At 42.7% G+C, this 14,420-nt stretch overlaps 1 protein-coding gene across 4 annotated transcripts in view; it reads right to left on the bottom strand.

Moving 5' to 3' along the window:
* Positions 1-12,867, bottom strand: part of DCP1B (decapping mRNA 1B) — a 64,825-nt gene extending 51,958 nt beyond the window's left edge. For 3 of the 4 annotated variants that reach the window (XM_032220857.1, XM_032220858.1, XM_032220859.1), the window contains exons 1-3: positions 12,696-12,867; positions 8,295-8,335; positions 1,603-1,730 (exon numbers count right to left, since the gene is read on the bottom strand). In XM_032220857.1, coding sequence (XP_032076748.1) covers positions 1,603-1,730; positions 8,295-8,335; positions 12,696-12,848 — 322 coding nt within the window. In that variant the 5' untranslated portion in view covers positions 12,849-12,867. The other variant, XM_032220861.1, reaches the window with a different exon arrangement.
* Positions 12,868-14,420: the final 1,553 nt, after the last annotated feature.

Below are 14,420 nucleotides of genomic sequence, written 5' to 3'. Positions count from 1 at the left end.
AGCAAAATCCATAGGAAAGTCTGATTTAACAATTGTGTTACTAACATATTCACTTAACAACTCTAGCAAGACAGGTTGCAAAATAAGGCAAAACTCACTTAACTGCCTCGCTTAGCAGCAGAAATTTTGGGTTCAAGCATGGGCATAAGTCGAGGACTACCTGTTATCCCCTTGCTCATTTTTGGTTCACCGACAAAAGGGTGCCCAACAAAAGTGCACCCGACGAAACCGCGGCGAGAAAACCACGAGTTCTAAACCATGCCGATGAATGAGTGCAGAAGCGCGCCGACAACAGCGCGCCAACAGAAGCGCATTCTAAACCTAACCCTAACCTAACCCTAAACCTAATCCTAAACCTAACCCTAACCCTAACCCTGAACCTAACCCTAACCCTAACCCTAACCCTGAACCTAACCCTGAACCTAACCCTAATCCTAATCCTAACCCTAACCCTGAACCTAACCCTTACCTTAACTTAAATCGTGCTTCTGTCGGCACACTGTTATCGGCGCGCTGTTGTGGGTGCGTTGATGATGTCGCGGTTTTCGCACCGCAGTTTCATCGGCACGCTTTTGTCGTGCGCGCATTTGTCGATCACACCATTTTTCAGTTACCTTTTTCTAACAGCAGCTTTCTTAATCTGTTGTAGACTATTCATACCTATTTTACAAGTCTACTTTTTCCTGGTAATAACTGCTTTCCTGATTAAGAAGAGATAAGGGCAAGTCAGACATTCTTCAGGACAATTTACCCTCCTAAATTTTACTATCTTTTGCCTAATCCAGTACTTAGGAGAACAGACTAACAGAACTGAGCCTACTTGCTTGAACACCTCCTGTGCATTCCATTTTGGGACCTTGCTAAACAACTAGAGAAAATATGCAGTGTAATTATTAGCAATATTTAAAATACTTTCTTAACGGTTGTTTGCAGAAATTTGTCCTATTCTGTGACATAGGGCTTACTTATTATGCAGATGTAGAGGACTGCAGAGGTGCAGCCTATGAAGGAAAAAAAAACTTTACAATTTTCTTTATTCACAATCTCTTCTACGAGTATTGAAACATGCTCCTTGATAAACTACTGAAACATACTTTTCTAAATACCATATTTTTCGGAGTATAAGACACACCTTTTTCCCTCAGAAAAGAGGCTGAAAATCTGGGTGCGTCTTATACACTGAATACATTTTTTGCCTCCTGAAACCCTGCCCCCTTTGCAAAAATGGCTGTGCAGAGCCTTTAGGAGGCTTCCAGAGTCCTCCTGGGGGCTGGGGAGGGCAACAATGAGTGAAAAACAGGCTGTTTTTGCCCCTCTCAGCCCCCAGGAGCACGCCTTAAGCCTCCTAAAGGCTATGCATGCCCTTTTTTTTAAAAAAAAATGGCCCTGTTTTCGTGAAAAACGGCCTATTTTTGGGAGGTCTGCAAAGTGCAAAAACTTTTTTTTTAATTTGCCTCTTCAAAATTTTGATTTGCCTTATACTCCGGTGCATCTTGTACTCCGAAAAATATGATAGATGAGATGTAGATGTTTAGAAACAGCGTATAAGACAGTCATTTTATATAACAATTCATTTTGCTCATGTGCTAGTAAGTTACTCACATTTAGCATTTCTGTAGAGTAGAAAAGGATCCTGCAACTGGAAATCCAGATCTTTTGTGATGGGTTCCGTCCGATTTTCCATGCTCAGCCTATTCATAATGGTAAATCCATACTTGGGCGAAGCTGATCTGAAAATGACCAATATGGAAACCATCAACTATCTAGTAAAAATAATTCAGTTATAGCAGGGGTATCAAACTCGATTTCATTGAGGGTCGCATCAAGGTTGTGTTTGACTTTGGGGGGCCAGGGTGAGCATGGACAGCTTGATATCACTCGTGTCAGGGGTGCCTGTAGTGGCCTGAGCACTCTGCCAGTGAAAATGGGCTTATGAGCTCCGTTTTTGGCTGCAACGGCCTCCTGCAACCTTCTGCCAGTGAAAATGGTGCTTGGGGCGGGGCCCACGGACAACCCTTGTGAGCTCTGTTTCTGGCTGTGGCGGCCCTGCAACCCCCTGCCAGTGAAAATGGAGCCGGAGGGGCCATAAGCGACCCTCCCGAGCTCCGTTTTCACTGGCAGAAGCCCCGCAGGCCGGTCCTTCACTGTTTCCAAGGCGGCCCCACGGGCCAGATCTAAACACCCTGCAGGCCGCATTTGGCCCCCGAGCCTTGAGTTTGACACCCCTGAGTTATAGTATGATAAATATTTTTAAAACTTTTCAAGTACCAATACTTTTATAATCAGAAATTTTTGAGACTTCAAGCAAATTATTATTCTCTCAATTTTTTTTAACTTCAGCAAAGAACTGCTGCCTCAAGTACCAGTACTTGAAGGGCAATCACAGAGAGGAAGGGGTTGACTTATTCTCCATAGCATCCAAGGCCAGGACAAGAAGCAATGAGTGGAAGCTGATAAAAGAGAGATTCTACCTGGAACTAAGGAGAAATTTGGAATAAAGAGCAATTAATCAACGGAACAGCTTTCTTCTCAGAGTTGGTCATTGTTTCCTGCCTGGCTTACCTGGGAAGGCTGACACACCATAATTTTGCTGAACAAATGGTCGTTAAGTGAGGACAACCTGTCCATCTCCACTTCCCACAATCGTTCTATGTCAGGATGGCCCTTCCAGTGATTTAAGTATTTCAAACCTTCTTCCGTATCTAAAATCTGAAACGCTGTATTTCACAAGAGTGGACAATTGCAAACGAAAGCCTGCCAGGCTGATTTGACTTCTCACAGGGGAGGGCCCCCAAAAAACTTTGAGTTGAGTTTCTTGGACTGATGGGAAGAAGGTAGAACCTGAAGAAAAAATCATATTCATTTGCCCATAGCGGTCCCATTGAAGTCCTCACTTGTGGTTCTGTGTCCTATAAACATCCCCTACCCTTATCCAAATCTAACTATTCCCTTAAGACCGTGATGGTGAACCTATGCCAGAGGTGGCACACAGAGCCCTCTCTTTGGGCACATGCATCATTGCCAGCTGTTCTTCTGCTTTCCGGCATTCGCATGTGCACCGGCTAGCTGGTCTTCACACGAGCCAGAGTGCCGGAAACCCGAAGATCAAGTGGCTGGTGCACACATGTGCACCGCCCAGCTGGTTTTCAAGTTTCTGGCGCTCCATCGCGCATGCACGTGCACACACACACGCATGCACACGTGCATTCCGGTTTAGACACTCGGTGCCAAAAATGTTTGCCATCATTGCCTTAAGATGAGCTGTGCTGTGTCTTTCCCTCTGGGAAATCAGAGGCTCAAAGAAGCGAGGCAGGAGTCTGGCGGATAAACGGTGTGGGCGAAAGCCACAATTTGGAGTCTTGGCAGTAGAGGAATGCAAAGTTGCTACATGCAAATTTTGCAAATGGCAACAAGCCTGTCCAACTATTCTGTGGATATGATATTTAGCAATGCAAATATTGTTTTAATATTGCATTATTCTACACGATGTTCCCCTTCAATTCTTAGTGATGTGCCGATGACAGATGAATATTAATGTCCGGTAATTGGAAAAAGTCTTTGCAGAATTGAGATGGAAATTGAGAACCGTGAGATGAGATCACACAATTTACTAAGTCCCTGAAAACGGGGCCTAGAAACAGCTAGGCGGTTTCCATAGCAGATGGCTAGCTCTTTAGAAGTAATAAAATGACTCACGTTTCTAAATGGATCCACTATCAGTAGAATGGTCATAAAACTCTGCACATCTGGGAAATCAATAATAAAGTCCAGGGAAATTGTATCCTATAGTCCAATGGTGGAATGTAATAACTGGAGGCTTAGCAGAGACATCTTCAACTCTATGACAGACATGACATGAAATCAGAGGTGGTATTCAGCAGGTTCTGACCAGTTCTGGAGAACTGGTAGCAAAAATTGTGAGTAGTTTGGAGAACCGCTAAATACCACCTCTGGCTGGCCCCGCCCCATCTATTCCCTGCCTCCCGAGTCCCAGCTGATTGGGAGGGAATGGAGATTTTACAGTATCCTTCCCCTGACACGCCCACCAAGCCACACCCACTAAGCCACGCCCACAGAACCGGTAGTAAAAAAAATTGAATTCCACTATTGCATGAAATCTCTAACCAACGATGCAATGACTCAAAAACAACCCCATGTCTTGCATTTTTATTGTACACTTAAATAATACTTCAATTCAGAGAAAGAACAGGGGGTGAAGAAGAAACTCAAGATTATTTCACCTGAGTTTCTTTCTCATTCTTACTTCTTTCTCAGGACTGAACTTAGGACTCCTGAGAGCTTTATTGCTCTTGCATTCCTTCTTCAATGTTATTTCTATAGATATTATCATGGCTAGATTGCACCACCTCTTCCACCAGAGAGGAAGAGGAACATAAAATTGACCACTGTGAAGAGGTTCCTCAGCCACCGGAAAAAGGAGAATCAATCTGTGTGGTTCCATGAAAGCCATCTATTGGAGCCCTGACATACAGCTACACTTGTAAATCTGTTTGAAAAGATTCACTATCTGCCACCTCCAATATCAGGGTAGATGCTTTGCCACCATTTCTCCTTTTTCCCCTTGTACATTTTCAGCACACAGCAATTGACACTAGAGGGACATTTTAATCTGAACCCAAATTTAATACCACTGAAAAGAATCAGAATAAATATCTGGGAACTGTTTCAAGTCGAGAGTCCCAGCGGACATTCTGAGCCAGGAGATGGAATGTACAATGCATGAAAGAAGGCAAAAGAGAAAAAGAAACAAAAATGGAACTGAAAGAAACTAAACACAAAACAATCGAGGCATCGTCCTATCTGCAGATTGTTCCCTTTGTTTAATTGTCCCCTCCAATAGGATAACTTCTAATATTTTAAATCGCATTTGTCTGCCCCTCAATTTTAGCAGCAGCAATCTCTAATCCAGTTTAATTATCCAAATAGCCACAGCTGCAAGGTACGATCTGTCATCACCAAGCCTTCTATTTTTAACACAGTGAACCAGTTATTTTGCAAGAACAAAATGTGTGAATTTTACAAATATTTGTTTGTGAATACTTCATAAGCAAAGCGAACAGGATGGGAATCATTTTATTTGATTTATTTGATTTAAAATGGCCCCCTTGCTTCAGGCTAAATAAACTCCAGGCTGTTATTGCCAAGAAATTCGGATACTCTTAGGCATTCGGTGTCATTCCTTCCTTTAATTATTAAACACTGCAATCCCAAAATTCCTAGCAACTTGCAGTCGATGCCCGCATGATCTAGATTCTGATAAAAACAAAATGTCACATTTGCTATTTATTTAATGTAATATCTCCCACTTCCCTTTATATACATAAAAATTAAAGGGCCTTACAAGCAGTATTTTAAAATGAGATGTATAGATATTTAGTTTATAAAAGGAAGTGGGTTATGTTTGGGATGGGGTGGGGAGAAGGTGGCAAGAAAAAGTATGATTGATTGGTCAAACTGGAATTTAAAAAAACAACACCTCCAGAATAAAATGTTCATTAACGTTTACTGTAGAAGTCATATTTGTTATGGAAAAAATACAGCTATATGCATGTACACAGAGACTGATTTGGCACAATGGTTAAATGCAGCACTGCAGGCTACTTCAGCTGACTGCAGTTCTGCAGTTTGGCTGTTCAAATCTCACCGGCTCAAGGTTGACTCAGCCTTCCATCCTTCCGAGGTGGGTAAAATGAGGACCCGGATTGTTGGGGGCAATATGCTGACTCTGTAAACTGCTTAGAGAGGGCTGAAAGCCCTATGAAGCGGTATATAAGTCTAACTGCTATTGCTATTGATTTCCTTATTACTTATAAGGAAATAAGACTTATTATGACTTATTCCTTCATTATATGCTGGAGTATCTTTTGACATACGGTCAGTGAATAGAAACAATTTGGTCACAGGTTCCTAACTTCTCCACAGGATCAATGCAATTTATTCCGAATGTTTTCTTACAAGAGTGCTTTAAGCAGATCACATCAGTGGTGGCATTCAAATTTTTTTACTACTGTGGCATGGCTTGGTAGGCATGGTGTGGTGGGTGTGGCTGGCGTGGCTGGCGTGGCTTGGTGGACGTGGCAGGGGAAGTATACTATAAAATCTCCATTTCCTCCCGATCAGCTGGGACTCGGGAGGCAGAGAATAGATGGGGGTGGGGCCAGCCAGAGGTGGTATTTTCCAGTTCTCCGAACTACTCAAAATTTTTGCTACCGGTTCTCCAGAACTGGTCAGAACCTGCTGAATACCACCTCTGGGTCACATGGGGGAGGGGAACTGGGGGAGGGGAGATATCACAGTACCTTTTGCCATGCCACTCACACTGGATATTCATTGCAACAACAACAAGAAGAAGAAAAAACTTTAATTTTTGAATGGGAGCCACTCAGGGTCTATTATAAAATATGCAGCTACATAAAGGAAAGAAGCAACTTAGAACTAAGGAGAAATTTCTTGACAGTTACAATTGATCACTGGAACAACTTGCCTCTAGAAGTTGTGAATGCTCCAACACTGGAAGTTTTTAAGAAGTTGGATATCCATTTGTCTGAAGTGGTGTACGGTTCCTTGCCTAAGCAGGGGGTTGGACTACAAGACCTCAAAGGTCCCTTCCAACTCTGTTATTCTATTCTATTCTATTCCATTCCATTCCATTCTAATAAATGTTTTAAATAAATAAATATAGGAAACGAAAAATGTGAATTGGATCAAAGTGAACAGGAGTTTTACAGAAGGGAGTTAGTGCTTACGAAGCCCAAAACTGCCCACGGGAGTGAAGGGTATAAATACAGGTGGTCCTTGACTTACGACCACAATTGAGCCCAAAATTCCTGTTGCTAAGTGAGACATTTGTTAATTGAGTTTTGTCCCATTTTACGAACTTTCTTGCCGTAGTTGTCAAGTGAATCTCTGCAGTTGTTCAGTTCATGATACGGTTGTTAAGTGACTCTGGTTTTCCCACTGATTCTGCTTGTCAAAAGGTGCTAAAAAAATGATCAAAAAATGGCCTAGGACCTGGATATCTACGAGACCGCCTCCTGCCACATACCTCCCAGCGTCTGATAAGATCTCACAGGATGGGCCTTCTCTGGGTGCCGTCGACTAGACAATATCATCTGGCGGCTCCTCGGGGGAGAGCCTTCTCTGTAGCTGCCCCGGCCCTATGGAACGATCTGCCCCCTGAGATCCGGACCCTCCCCACTCTCTCGGTCCTCCAAAAGTCTACTAAGACCTGCTATTCCGGCAGGCCTGGGGCTGTTGACCCTTGATTGAGTTCCAGCCCCACTAAGCTTGAGTGCATGTTGTGTTCTTTTAACTTGCTTGTCTTTGTATTTTAAACTTTCTTAGTATTTTTAAAATTGTTTTTATGTAAGCCGCCTGGAGTCCTTCGGGATTGGGCGGCATACAAATTTATTAAATCTTGAAATCTTGAAGTCACATGATCCCAGGACAGGGCAAACATCATAAATATGAGCCAATTGCCAAGCATCTGAATTTGGATCACGTGTCCACGGGGATGCTGCAACAGTCTCAAGTGTGGAAAATGGCCCTAAGTCCTTTTCCCAGTGCCGTTGTAACTTTGAACGGTCACTAAATGAACTGTTGAAAGTGGAGGATTACATGTACCCAAGGGCTCAGAAGCAATTTCCCCTTGAATATCAACTACAGGATGTAACTCTCTGGATGCCCACTAGGTGGCAGCAAAGGAACACGGAAAATTAATTTCCTGCTGCCCTAATTTTTGCAGCCAGATCTGGTAACCTTAAAATATCCTCTCCCATGCCTGGAGGCAGAGTTCTGCCTTCAAAGGAGGAAAGAGATTATTCTCATGAATGATGGCATCCAAAGATTGCCTAGGAGGATTGGATTGTTAGTGGGAGCCCCCTGGCATGGCCCTCAAACACAGCAAAGGTTTACACCAAACAAAAAGGCACACCGATTTAATCTTCTACTGTCTGCTACATAATACTTGAAAAAAAGTCTATTCTTTCAACGTTACTATTTTTCTCAAAGGAGACACAATGAGGGATTTCATCCCAAGATAGAATAAATTTGCTGAGCTGGTTACTTTAAATATCGGTTTCATCCTATTAACACCCAAGAGAGGGTTTATTTTATTTGGTGTTTTGATAACTGCACCAGAGGAAAAATAACATTCTGAAATGTGCGACGGCTGATTCAAACAATTAATTTCTTTGCTCTTTCTCTTCTGCTTTAAGAACGGAATGACTTAACAACTTTTAATCAGGGGGGAAAATATTTTAATGGTCTCTCACCTTGTATACACAAACAGTGCTCCTTCCACATCAGTCTTCTCCTAAAATCAAATTAAAATTGTTTAGTTGTTTTACTGATGTCGTACAAACCTGCAATCAAGCTATTGAAAAAGTACATTTTGTAGAGACAAGTAATTTGTGTTTTTACACTTAGAAGTCATTTCACTGCCTTTTTTTAGCACATTAAGGTACTCCAAGTTAATTCGCTTTTTTCAAAACATGCACTATACTTTTGTCCCGTCTTAAAACTTGTGTGCTGAGTAAATGCTCCTAAAATGAAATGTTTCCTTCACTAGGGGGAATTAAGGACAATTTTTAATTATTTTGCGATAGCAGCCATTTTCCCATATTTTGAGAATTTTACTGAATTATAATATTTGTGGTAAATGTTTTGTATTAAGGCTCTCTAGAAAACAACAGGAAACACTAACAATTCCTAAGAATACTTTCATTACCAAATTTAACATCTGGTGCCTATAAGGAATCCCTAGGGGGTATGCTTTATTATTGCCCTATAAATCATGACAAGACATTTGTTATCCATTTGATCTTAAAATGCATCAGAAAAGCGATGACACACAATATTTGCAATAAAATATACAACTGACCTATATCCCATATTTTAAATTTAAAACAAATTCATATGCAATGTAATTGTTACTTATATTGACAAACCATATTTGACAAAACATTACATTGACAAACCAAATTTCTGAAAGCATGGAGGATACCTGATCACAGAAATATATTAACAAAGAGACAGAAATCCATTTTCCTGGGTATCAATATTTCTGTACAATGATTAAAAAAGGCTTTTATAAAGTCTCACATCATAGCTGTTAATATAAGAAAGTAAAAAGATTATGCAGAGCATAGTAGAAAGCATTAACAGATTAAAATAATTAGTGTGGATACCAATATTTTTATATATTCTATATCAGGGTGCCCAACCCCTCGTCCGTAGCTCAGAGTTGATCTGCAGTCCATTGCTAACTGGGCCACAAAAGAACAAGAATCCCCCCCTCCATACCCACAGCCAGTCTGCCAAGTCAGTAAGGTTGGGGACCACTGCCCTATACCCAGTGGTGGGATTCAAAAATTTTTACCACCGGTTCTGTGGGCGTATTTTTTGGTGGGCGTGGCATGACTTGGTGGGCGTGGCATGACTTGGTGGGCATGGCTTGGTGGACATGGCAGGGGAAGGTTACTGAAAAATCCCCATTCTCTCCCGATCAACTGGGACTCAGGAGCCAGAGAATAGATGGGGGCGGAGCCAGTCAGAGGTGGTATTTACCAGTTTTCTGAACTACTCAAAATTTCTGCTACTGGTCAGCACCTGCTGAATACCACTTCTGCCTATACAACAAGAGTTTAATCTAAATTTGATGTTACCACTATCCTGAAAAAGCTATGTAAAAAAAAGAGAAAATATACACAGCAGTATATATAGAATAGGCAGATTGTATAGGGCTGGAAAAATATTTGGATGTGAGCAAGAATATACAGAAAACTATGTATCTTTGCTGCCATCTGCAGGACACCCAGCGTTTTACAACTCATATACAATATAGTATGCTTAACATATATTCCATTTATTGAAGACAGCTATATTATGAATACAAGCTAATTATTTTTTTTCATACTCTAGATATGACTTGAAACCTTATTTCAGAAATGTAACTTTCAATAAGTCACATACATTCAAATATCCCCTGTCAAATATGTTGAAATTAAAGAGGGAATAGGCAACAATCTGAAGCCAAAGCTTTTGGCTTACTTCTGCTGGTAGCAACTGGTGGAGTCAGTCAATGGTGGGTTGCAGGCAGTACGCCCCGGTACGGGTGTACCGGAGCCTGCCCAGAGCACCGGATACCCTTCTGGTACGGTGTTCTGGAGGGCCCACTCGCCCATCCGAGCTCCTTACCGGTCTTTTAAGTCTTCGGCGCTTACGTGCACGGACATGGTACATACAATAGCAATAGCAATAGAAGTTAGACTTATATACCACTTCATAGGGCTTTCAGCCCTCTCTAAGTGGTTTACAGAGTCAGCCTATTGCCCCCACAGTCTGGGTCCTCATTTCACCCACCTCGGAAGGATGGAAGGCTGAGTCAACCTTGAGCCGATGAGATTTGAACCACCGAACTGCAGATAGCAGTCAGCTGAAATGGCTGCAGTACTGCACTCTAACCACTGCGCCACCTCGGCTCTTCTGTGTGACGTTCCGCTGAGCAGCTGGAGCGTCACGGAGGCGCTAAGACGCATGTGTGTGCGCTGCACGCGTCCATGTGGACACCGCCAGGCCCATTCCAACCATACTGGTTGGAACGGAATCTGGAACCCATCACTGGAGTTAGTCTGGTCTAGTGATTAAAGCACCAGGCTACAAACCAGGAGATTGTGAGTACCAGTCCTGCCTTAGGCATGAAAGCCGGTTGGGTGATCTTGGGCTAGTCACTCCCTCTCAATCCACCCCACCCCATAAATGTTCTCTGCCTTGAGTTATGTATTAAACAATACAGGCCAATTAAAATAAACACAGTCAAGTTCAGCTCCCAGGAATTATGCAGACACATCCATGCGGGGTTTTCTTGGCACCATTAGGGAAGTGATTCTTTCAGGATTCATCATGAAGAACATCACTTTGGATGCTCAGCGTCAACAATGACTTGACGGCACATAATCAATTAAAATAAAAACCCTTCCTTAATAGGGATTTGTTTACTTTTCCAGGCCAGCCTTCAAATCTGAAAATTTCCTGGGGCTCTCATCTAGCCCAAACCTGATTAGTGAGGATGCGCCGTGAAATTTTTTGCCATAAGGAAAGAGGCACTCCCACTTTGCCAGCTGAAAAACACCTATCCCAATCATCAGATATCAACCTTAATATATTTGGACAGTGCACTAAAAACACTCTGGCTAGGCTTGTTCTGCACCAACATCTTACATTAGCGAGGAGATGGAAGGATTTAGGACATTGATTTTGGATCATCTGTATCAGTCGTTACCAACCACACCACCACCACACCATACATGGGGGCAATTTGATTTTTAATGGGGGTAATTTGAACCTTGTTTAAAGCAAGCTAATTGCCTTTTGGAATTCCTCCGCGTGAGTAGAGTTCACTTTTTGAATAAAGTAGGAATTATATGTCTCAGGAGGACAGTGGTGAAATTCATTTTTTTTAACTTTCAGTTCTGTGGGTGTGGCTTCATGGGCGTGGCAGGAGAAGGATCCTGCAAAATCTCCATTCCCTCCCCACTTCTGGGGGAAGGATATTGCAAAATCCCCATTCCCTCCCCACTCCTGGGGGAAGAACACTGTAAAATCCCCATTCCCTCCCCACTCCTGGGGGAAGGATATTGCAAAATCCCCATTCCCTCCCCACTCCTGGGGCCAGCCAGAGGTGGTATTTGCCAGTTCTCCGAACTACTCAAATTTTCCGCTACCGGTTCTCCAGGATCTGTCAGAACCTGCTGAATTTCACCCCTGCAAAAGGGGGGGGGGCATAAATATGCTTAGGTGGGGCATGGATAAAAAAAGGTTGGGAACCCCTGATTTATATTATTATTTCTGGAAACTGATTAAATCTATTCTCAGACTCTCTTAACTTGGCGCTAGATGGCGGCTATGCCTGTTTTGAATGGGAAGTTGGCCGTGTAACTTTTGGCTGCTCCTCCTCTGGCAGGGGGCTGCCCCCTCTCCACTCCTTATTCCAGTTCTTCTCTGCTTATCTTGGCCGCCAGGGTAGTTCTGCTGACAGATCCCCTGGAGTTGTCAGCAGAAAGTGCTCCCTGAATGCAAGAAAGGGATTTCTGCAAGCAAAATTGACATTGTGCTTCATTTAGAGCAATGCTTCCCAATCTTGGCCACTTGGAAGATGTCCGGACTTCAACTCCCAGAATCCCCCAGCCAGTGCTGGCTGGGGGATTCTGGGAGTTGAAGTCCGGACATCTTCAAGTGGCCAAGGTTGGGAAGCACTGATTTAGACCTTGTTGCAAGATATAAAGCTTTTGTCCCTTTTGAAATAAGCCCAGGCAGTAAAGAAACAGCCAGATACCTCCTGCAAAGAATAAAACGGCATTAAAATGGGAAGAAGTCTCCCTCCATTAACTATTTCGGTTAAAACAATGATCCCTGCCCAAAATCTAAGCCAGGCAAAATCTGAAGAGGAGAAAAATGACCTCCAGTTTAAAAAGCGAAGGAGCGGTCTTTTAGAAGGTTTACGGCACCTCCCCCGCATGAGCGGGTGCCACGTCAAGGCTTCCAAAGGCTCCTCCTCCTCCTTCCGCTCCTCTATTAGTGGATTTACGGTAACGGGAACGACAGCTACACTTTATTCCGTCTTTTTCTTACACTTCCCCACCGCCGTTCCGGAATTAGCAACTTCGCTCACGCACCCACTCATTGGCGCGATGCCCGAAAGTGTAGAGCGCCACCTGGCTGGCCACGTCCAAGATGCTGCCGATGTAGGGGTCGTGCCGCTGGAGAGCCGCCAAGCTGATGTCCAACCCCTTGCCCAGTGGGGCAGCCCCAGCTACTGAAGCGGCCATCTTGCCTCCGAGAAAAATAACTCCCCGCGTTCGGAGCAGGCGCGGCTCATCGAGTCCCGAGAAATCGATGGCTTTGCCACCCATCGCGAAACTGGGGGGGGGGGGGGAGAGGATGAGGAACCTCGGTAATCGAGCGCCGATTGCCCGTTAGCGCAGGATTGTTGCTACGGGCAACCCTTCTTAGCTTTCCCATCGCCGATCTTGGCTTTTGATTCCTCCCTCTGTGGTTATTTTTTTTAAAGTATTTTTTCCCCCCCCCAGCTAACTTTAAAAAAAAAGCAAAACCCCAACTCCGCGTGAGGCTGGTTTTAATCTAGGAGATAAAAGGCGAATTCTTTGCAACTCCCCAAGACGCTGCCAAATGAGAGCATGAATTAGGAGGAGAGCTCTTGCCCCAAAAATGAGAGAAAATTCAACATTATTGAATGTTGTTCACGTTAGATTCAGATGGAGGAACTGGATCGTTTCCCCATAATCTTGATATCTTGTTGCCAGGACTGCAGTCTTTATCCAGAAGATTTCAGTCTGCTGGGGATTTTATTTTATTGTTATTTTTGTTTGTTTAGGTTTGTCAAGCATGTATGAGAAAACAAGTATAAGTATGAATATAACACATCAGTGTAAGCAGGTATATTAATTTTATTTAATAAATATATATGGGAGTTGAAGTCCATCATTCTTTAGGAGTATTTAAAAAAAAAACCCACCATGCCACCAGGCTGATGCCAACTGCCCTGTTTTGCAAAAGGTTAAGCTGAAAATGAGCCAGAATTCTGCTGCATTACATTTTCTATAGATTCATGGATCGGTAGGAGATTTGATAGCAACGACACAATACTAGATAATCTTGAAGTTACCTGATCTTTGTCTGCAGCGCTGTTTCTCATCCTTGGCAATTTTAAGAGGCCGTCCACAATTCTTAAAATTACCAAGTCCTCACTTCTTAAATTTGCTCAGCTTAGATGACAGCTTAATCGTGCAATATATGTTAGTAAATACTGATTCAGCAGAAATGAAACAATGTAAGGTAAATTGGCTCCTTTTGTTTCTTTTGATTGTTTCTTTTGAATTGGAGACCTTTCTTCCCTCTGACAATATAATTTTTTCTGGCCAAGCCAGCTCAACATACTGGAAAAACTACTCATGAAGGTTGAAAGGGGGGGGGGGGAGGTTCCTATGAAATGCACATATTTATTTATACAGTACACTGATGGGTAATACTGCCCTCTAGTGCTTTGTTCTTAATTGCTGCCTACAAAATAATACTGTAATTCTTGCTGAAAACCTTATCTAGGCCTTAACCTAACATGGAAATGTTTATGTTAGGATTGCTAGATTTGCGCTGCAAACACCAGATGGTAGTCCAGAGTTGAACATTTCTAATTTATCCGCAGCTCAAATATGCATCCCTAGTTTAATTAATTTTAGACCATTAAATCATGAATGCTAAGAGTTTTGTATTTTCAGAATTCGGAAACTATCTTGTCAAAACTTTTTTTCTAAATAAGACCCAGAGTGGTACAGTGATTAAGGTTCAGGACTTGACGTAAATAGACCCAGGTTCTAATCTAT

The sequence above is a fragment of the Thamnophis elegans genome, chromosome 7 (genome assembly GCF_009769535.1).
Source record: "Thamnophis elegans isolate rThaEle1 chromosome 7, rThaEle1.pri, whole genome shotgun sequence".
NCBI lineage: Eukaryota > Metazoa > Chordata > Lepidosauria > Squamata > Colubridae > Thamnophis > Thamnophis elegans.
Note: the sequence above shows the minus strand (reverse complement) of the source record. Positions and strands in the feature narration are given on the sequence as shown.